Below are 8,476 nucleotides of genomic sequence, written 5' to 3' on the forward strand. Positions count from 1 at the left end.
GTTCCAAGCAGGGCGCGAAATATCCCCTTTCTCATACACTCGCAAGGACCTTCCTTCGCACAGTGTGCCAGAGTGTTAGGCTTGCTCCTGCTGGTGCTTTCTCGAGAACCCGAGCCCGATACCCACAACTCGTCCCACACGAGCGTCCGGAGAGCGTGGATCGCCCTGATATTCGCCCAGAGCCACTACACTTCTTGGTACTTACATCTGCAGACTTCATGGGGTTGGGAGGTGTTGGGGGAGCTGGAGTGATACTAGTGACACTGGTGTGTGTGTGTGTGTATGTGTGCTTGTGTGTGAGTGCAAGTGGGAGCGTAAGAAGTTGTTGGTAGTTGGTTTGATTTTGGTAGAGCCTTGGAGCCATTCTGCCACCTGACGGTAGGTAGCATTAGGAGAGCAATCTTGGAATGTCTGGAACCAGCTGTTCCGATCCCGTGCATTGAGTGTCTTCCCATGTGATGGGTCTAGATCCTTGGCCATGTGCTGTTGGTGTGGTAAGACATTCATGTGGTCACATCCAGGATATCTCCAGGATATCTCGGAGCCAACATCTAGCCCCTCTTCAGAAACATCAAACGAATGTCCATGTGTCCCGTGCAGGCGACACCTATCAACCTCACCTGCTGTACGGCCACTCTGCGATCGCGTCCTATTATGGCTACGTCCGAGAGATGTGCTCCACGCATGCTAGAACACCTCTGGTTCTTGGTTCGCGCCCATCAATCCACCCTGCCGTGTGTTGGAATGTTCGAAACCCTGACGAACGAAACCCTGGACAAAGCGTGTTAAAAATAGCACAAAACCCTCAAGCTGCAGTTGAGCGTGCGCGTACGCCTCCTAGCAGGATCCTGCATGGGGTAGAAGATCTCCTCGAACATCGTTTGAGATCATTTCACTCGTCGCAAGTCTCACCATAACTGCGACATTAATGCACCCACTTTGTAGCGTGCCTGGCAACCTGTTAGAGTTGCCTATGCGCGCCGGAAGAGAGCTAGTGTATTCTAGTTCCGAAGTCCACCACCAGATGCGGTATGGTTAGGGATTTGATTGGGTCAACACAGCGAGATCATGACACCGGAGATTTAGGTCTTGTGATTTTTTTTTGTTATTCTGCGCAGCAGGTATTAATTTTATATTTGGAACCATGATGTCATCTGCTTCCCATTTCTAGCTTCTTGCCCTGAAACAATCACCTCCTCCCTCAGACAGCTACTCTAACTCAGTGAACACCCCATCTCGCTCTATCTCTCTCTCTCTCTCTTACTCAAAGTTCCACGTGCACCGGCGCACTGCCTCGACTGCACCACACGGCACGTTATAAATATATATATAAATATTCGTTAGCCACGGCGCACTATTCCATCGCCACTGATCGTCTCTGGCTGAGCATCAGCAGGTGTTGGAGGCGGAGTGGCACATCACACACTCACGCGCATCATCCCACCTGCTCTAGCAGCCCGGTTGAGGTTGGGTGTTTGGAAGTATGGCGCCATTTTCCGACACATCACCGGCTGCGTAACCTTGGCAGCTCGAGGCCGACATTCCTCGAGTCCCGGCACCGGAGCGGAGTGGTGGGTGTGGTTTCGGAGAAAATGGCTGCTTCGGGAAAAAGCAAGAAGGGTGGATGAGGGTGAAGACTCACCCAATTAGCCGTGGGTGGGATGTTTGTGCCGTTGCGACCATCGGCTGGTTGCACGATCGCCCCAGTTGGCAGTGAACGCTCCGGCGATAACGATCATACCCTACGACATATAGCTGACGATCTGCTGCGTGTTTTTGAAGCCAGTTGCGACGTTGGCAGACAGAAGCAGAACCCTTATACTCAGGTACGGCACAATCAAAACCCAACGGGAGCTGATGGCAAAACTCGAGCAGCAGATACGCGAGCTGTCGTCGGTTCGACCTTTTGCAGAGTGGTTTGAGTGGTGTTTGGTGAAGTGCTTGTGTGCGAGGGTTCCCGAGGCAACCCGAAGGTTGGTTGGGCTATTTTAATCCAGCTCGCAGTGGGGCAGGTTCCGGACGGAGGTTTGGAGTGATGTTGAAAAACTTCATTCTTCCCGCGATACCAGCGAGCAGGTTGGAGCTCATGAATCGCGAACTCCACACTCGGTGGAGCTATTTATAGTTCTATTCTCCCCCGACTAAACCTGGTGGAGTTTGATGGGAAAATTGAACAACCGCCTGAGCGTGGGTTTTGCCCGCATATGCGAGCTGTTACACCCGCCTATTCGCCATCGGAGGAATTTCAAAATTAAATTCACGGCTAAATCCATCGCTCGAACGCGTGCTTTAAAATGCGAAAGGAATTGTACGCGCGTTGGTCGGCCGGAACGGTCCGAGGACCCTTCACATACACCTACCCGGTTTTCGCTTCATGATGCTTGAATGATGAATTGTGAGTGGCACGTCGCTTGCGGCGCCCTGACGAGTCCTTAGAAGGGTCCTTCCAAACACCAACCGCTGGGTGTAATTAAAAGCCAGCCCAGCGCGACGTGTAATTGGTCAAGGATCAAGATTCCAGCCCGCCTTGTGAAGCACAACCAAGGATCTATTCAGCAAGCAGTCGAAAGGGCACTTTGCGGAAAACTGCTCGCCACAACCGGCTCGCCGGCTTCAATCAGGAACGTGTCAATTGCAGCTCCGAAGCCCTTTAAACAGCGCTCCCGCACCGTGTGCGACGAATTCTGCTCACGTTCGAGCTTCTGCGAGGCTGCGGAAAGCTCCCGAGATGGCGGCGAAAAACAACCCCCCCGTTTCGGGGTGAAATTTGTGACGGAAAAGGCGAGCGAGTGGAGAACTTGTTGGAAAATAATTTGATAACCGTTGGGTTGAAAGGCAATGCAATGGAGTCGCAGTCTGAGAGTGAGTTGGGCTCGTTGTTGGAATCCTTCGCCGGGAATATGGCATACGGGTGCCACGTGATGGCTGGCTGGAAAGCTGTAAGGCCAATCAATTACACATCACGCTAGAAAGACCTCGAGACCGATGGGAAACCGCAGCTCCCAAAGCGAAAGGAGTGAGCGGGATTTGTGGCAATTTTTTACCACGGTGCGATACAAAAAGATTGCATACCTGCAGTAGCTCGCGCGGGAAGGTCAGTTACTAATCGAGATGAATGGCTATACTAACCACAATCCAGCGTGAATCAGTCAAATCGGTGCAGGAACGCGAGCTCGCTTTTACACGATTTTCCTCCTGCCTGATGAATCCCCTGTGGTTGCAGAAAAATAAACCATCGAACGAAGCGAAAGTGCGCGAACTCCAACATTCCAAGCGCTGTGGAGGTTGATTGATTGATCGGGTCATAGCTTCACGGTTCGGTGGGAATACTTTTGAGCGGTGGGTTTTAGATCGAATATGTCCTTGAATCCGTGCGCATACAGCCTCCAGGGGTCGTTTTCGTGTGCGTAACAGCACACGTTCAGAGCCATTCTTCAAAATAGCCTCCAAAATTCCAGCAACTCTCAGCGCAACTCTCTTCCAATGTTGATTCACGTGGGATGCTTTTCATCTGTTTTGCGACATAATGTAAGTAGGTTGATGGCTTGGTGAAAGCCTGCAATCACGCTAATTGTCGAATTAATGGTGCCTTTTTCCAAGCAACAGCACGCACAATTACGTGTAATTTGTTTTTGGTGGGTTCGGTTTCAAAAAACCAAAATATATCAACTTCCTGGAATGCCACGCGCTACAGCGTGCTCTAGTTATTCAAAACCAATCCCAAGAACTTGCGTAAATATTTGCATAATATTGATTCACTACATCCACAGCTAGGCTATCATTTTCAGGCGTGCATCGGGAAAGTGTACACACGCATAGAAAACCTTTTCGGGAGTTTAGGGGCTGTTCGTTGCCGTTTAATTGAACCATCTCTTTCGTCTCCTTTTGCCTTTCCACATTCCTACCAGCGAACGAACCACTCGACTAGAACACACTACAAAATGTTCAAGAACCACCTCGCTATGATTGGCATGAATGAGACGCCAAACAAAAAGGCCAAATTCTGGCAGTCATACATCAGATCCTTGAAGGGTAAGTGCCCCACTAGCGTGCGTTCAAGGACGAACACCAAGTCCAACCCCTTTGCAACCCTCGTCACTTACTTTCACGTTGTCTCTCTGTCTCTCTTTCGCTCCTGCTGTCTCCAACTCTCCAACCATTCGACGGATTAAGGATCCGATGATATTCGTGCACACGACACGCCGGCCTACCGGCGGCCGATCCTGCTGTTCGACGAACCGGACACCGCCGTCGGTCGCATCAACTCACCCGGCTACCACTACTTGCCGGTTCACCGGGAAACCTATGGCTACTCGCCCCGGCCAATCTACGACCACCACTACACGCGTTCGCAGAGAGCACGTAAGTTTCTCCCACCATTAGCAAACAACCCCTTTAGGGCTCGCCACCGGTGTCTGATTCGATCGCAACTCTACCGCTGCCGATTAACATGCAAATCGGTGCCGGCTGCTACGGGATCGAGAGCCTAATTAACATTACTTAAATATTTATGTCCCCCCCCCCCGGCAACTCTCTCTAACCGGATTTTATGTCCAAGCTAATATTTAACCATTTTGGGACTTGGTGCGTGGAAAATGCGAATCCCCACCCCCGAAGGGACGGATTCGCCCTAGTTGCGGTAACGTCTGGTGTAGCAGACGTAATTACACCGGACGAACGCCACGTCCCTGATTACGTTATGCCACGCGACCTTACCAATTTGCACCAGGGCCCCTAAAACTTTGACCGAAGCAATGTTAACATATTTGACAAGCAATAAACAATCTTCGATTAACACCGCACCAGTGACAGATCGGTTGTCATTCGCGCTCGTAAATAATGGCCCCAAAACGATCGCGTTACAGCACGACAGGTGCACTATTTACACAGCGCCGCCTGCTGATAAATCAACTAGTTTTGTTTAACAATTCATAAGCAACCAATCTGATTACACACGGAAATTGTGCCGAGCAAACCGTGCCGCTTCGCGCTAACCGAGTTTCGCTTACCAAGCCGTAAATAAACACCGAATGCAGTTTCGGTGCTGCCGCAGTGTAATGCAGTTAAGCTTACAAAGTTTGTTTTGCGTGATTTGATTTGTCTTCCAGCAAGCGTAAACAGACTGGCCGATGCCGAGAAAGCCTGGGCTGACCATCTCGAGCGGATGAGGGAGATCGACCGCAGGTAAGTGCCCGATTGTGAAGTGTATCCGCTTGAACAAGCTCTCGAAGGGCAACAGCTGCGTGTCGGCTCTGTCAAGTTGTGGACCCTCTAGATCGTGCTGGGCGTTCCATCGAGACAAGCAAAACTCCAGCCAGACTCTGGATCGGGCTTTTCCGCGGAAGCACCACTTGACCGGCATATCCGGCTTCGTACTCGCGATGCTCGCTGTTGGCACAAGCCGGAAGTTTTGGGGACAATTTTAATTTAATTTAAACCAGCCCTCCCCCCGGGCACGTGCCTGCTGTGCAAGTTTTTGCCTGTGCGCTCGTGGAAAAAAGCCCCCGAGCTCAGCCGTTCGAGGGGAGGGCTTAAAATTCCTATACGGTGGAGGGGGTGGGTGGAAAAATGCGCGAATTTTCTGAAAACCCCACCACGGCACGGCTGTGGAAAACCACACCCCCTGCGGGGGATGAAGCTTTCCCACCGTCAAGCAGGTTCCACGAGCATACCGTCCGGAGGGCTTTAACTGGAATTTTCCACGAAAGCACGCTTGGCGTGCTTCTTGGGGTAATTTTTCCGCACCACCCTTAGATAGTGTGGGTGGCGTCCTCAGTTCGCCACGGGCTGGTGAGCTGCAACTTATCAACACGTCAGCATCGTTTTGCCCTCCCCCCCCCCCACAGTTTCGGGGCGAGGGAAGGTGCGCCCGAAAAGAAGCTGGAAAATCTCTCGATGTACGAAATTTTCCAACTTTCCTTCACCCCCATCCCGTGAGACGTATTGGATTGCTACGCGAGTTTCTCAAACGATTAGCCTCCCCTCGGCCGCCCAGCCGCCATTGTAGCAAGTGAAAGCGATGAAAAACTCACCCTCGCTTCCGGAATCGGCGGCCGGGTGGGTAGACGGGGGGGGGGTAGGTTAGATGCGGCGGGGGTTGAAATGAAGAGCAAAAGTTTAAATGGAGCACGAACCGGGCCTGTTTGTCACATGCTAGTGGTCTTATCTTATTTTGCCTTCAGCACGCTTTGGAGGCCTTTCTTTCTTCGCCCAACCCACCATGCGAAGTGAAGTAATTTAGGGAGGTTATATTAAAAAAAAACAGCACACACATACACTCACAAGAAAAGGAAAATGTCCTCGTTTTGGGGGGGCTTCTGTTTGTTGCTGCTCCCGTCCGGAACGCCATCGATCGCCTTCTCGAGACCGACACGTACCCGTCAATTGTCTCGCTCTCTCTCTCTCTCTCTCTCTCTCTCGCCGAAACGCGTCTGTTTGCGTTTCCCAAAATAAGGGTGAGAATGGAAAATCAACCCCCCGCCCCTAAACGCATCCAATAACGCTCGAGAGCGAGCGCTGGCGTTTAATATCCGTTTTTTTATTGCTTTCCACCACAAATAATAAACCGACTGAATTTGGGTTTTTCGATTTTTCTTTTCGCTTTCTCCCTCCCGCTTGCTTCTTCCCCCGCGTCCCCTTCCCTTCATGTCGATAGATACCCATCCCGCTACGGGCTGTACCTCAAGGACAAGCCGAGCCAGGTTGTGTTTCCGCAGGAGATGGAGTACGAACCGGAGACGAAGCCGCTCTACTCAACGCTGCACTAAGCGTGTGCGGTGGCCCCGCACCTCCGCACCCCTTCCCTTCATCCCCCCCACCCCGAACTCCCTTTCCAACTACACCTTCCCTGTACACCCACCCGATGTAGGGAGTCGTCGCCACCGGTGGTTCAACACCTTCTCAACGGCTGCCCGAGCGAGAATCGAAGTGTGGCCAAAGGAGGCGCCTGGTGCCCGCAGGACCTTCCAGGGATGTAGTGCGAACGGCACAGGTAGCCCGGAGGCGGTCAATTAGCTGACGGCCGAATGCAAAAAAAAAAAAACCATGAAGAAAATTGTCGCTCACGCCTCCTCTGCGGATGGGGTGGACGGTAGACGAACCAAAAAAAACAAAATGAATGAAAGCTAAATACACACACGCACACAGACTCTCACACAAGCACACGCACACAAACACACACACGCGCGCACTCTCGAGAGAGAGAGAGAGAGAGAGTTCTATAATCTCAAACATGCGTAATCAACTAACAGGCGCTGACAGGCAGGAGTGAGGACGAACGATAAATATTGTGTAGAATGGGAATGGATTTTTCTCTTTTTGTTTGTTTCGTCTGTTTTCTTCGCAAAAACGATTTCTAAAGCTCCACACCCTAAAAATGCATAATAATAATAATAAACTATGACAAGTATAGCGAACAAGGGGTTGCACACAGTTAATGTAAACCGTAAGGTCAGCGATCCAGGCGAGGTCACACAGGTGTATGAGGCAGAACCCCCATCAAAAAGGGATTCGAAAATCAGCGAGAGAGAGAGAGAGAGAGAGAGAGAGAGAGTGAGAGAAAACAGAAACTACAGTATCAGAATTGAAGGTATTATTGTTGACCGGTTGCTCGGGGACATCACCACACACACACACACCCACGGGGCAGACACACGGGTCAACGCACACAAAACCACCACGCAAAACACACACGCACGTCCCAAGCAGCAACAGCAGGAGGTTTGAAGGTACAAGTATTGCATACAGCTCCACACCAGGCTCCCGTTCCACCACCCCGTGCCGGCAAAGAACCGCAGGGCCTCCGCACGGTGGCCATCTTTTTTTGCTGTACGTTTCATTTCCCATAAGCTGACCCGGCTCTGCGCCTCGCTCGGGACATGCACGTCGCGTGTCGGATAGGGTTAGAGGTAGAGACGTTCGCGTAAAGGAACCGGTAGAGGGCTTACGCCCTCTAGCGGTCACCATCGGAAGCCTATCAACACGTGCGCGTGCCTTAAGCCCGAGCAAACCCCGAGCTGGCTGCCACGTGGCCGTGGTACGGTTGCCCCGCGGAGCGTCTATTGTAACAATTGTTGAGAAATAATCTGAAATAAAATGGATCTGGAACTGAACCAAAAAAAAAAACCCCCCACTGCCAGAGTGTGCAATTATTGTTATTTTCCATCCGAAGAAAATAGGGGTCAGTCCGTTGTTCGTCGTTTGCCGCGCGGTAATTAATTAGCTTCTCCGAAACGAGTAATCAATTTTCATCGACTGCTGGTGGTGCTGGAAAATGAAATATTTTTCCCCCTGTTCGGGGTCCGTGTCGGGGGGGAAAGAAAAAAAAAACCGCCCACCGAGTCAAAGTTTGGTGTGATGGGGTGCTTTCGAGAGAAGAAGGTGGGAGCATTTCATCGCACCATTAAGGGCGGAATTTCCCAGCGCATCGTGGCGAGGAAAATTATTATGTTCGCCGAAGTGAAGAAGCGAAAGCGGA

At 51.3% G+C, this 8,476-nt stretch overlaps 1 protein-coding gene across 1 annotated transcript; it reads left to right on the forward strand.

Moving 5' to 3' along the window:
* Nucleotides 1-2: 2 nt before the first annotated feature.
* LOC128729266 (uncharacterized) lies at nt 3-7,552 on the forward strand. The gene is made up of 5 exons (XM_053822931.1): nt 3-197; nt 3,909-4,032; nt 4,174-4,362; nt 5,109-5,184; nt 6,656-7,552. Exons 2-5 carry the CDS (start codon nt 3,942-3,944, stop codon nt 6,765-6,767), a joined length of 468 nt encoding a protein of 155 aa, XP_053678906.1. The 5' UTR covers nt 3-197; nt 3,909-3,941; the 3' UTR covers nt 6,768-7,552.
* Nucleotides 7,553-8,476: the final 924 nt, after the last annotated feature.

This window comes from Anopheles nili, chromosome X (genome assembly GCF_943737925.1).
Source record: "Anopheles nili chromosome X, idAnoNiliSN_F5_01, whole genome shotgun sequence".
In the NCBI taxonomy this organism is placed as follows: Eukaryota; Metazoa; Arthropoda; class Insecta; order Diptera; family Culicidae; genus Anopheles; species Anopheles nili.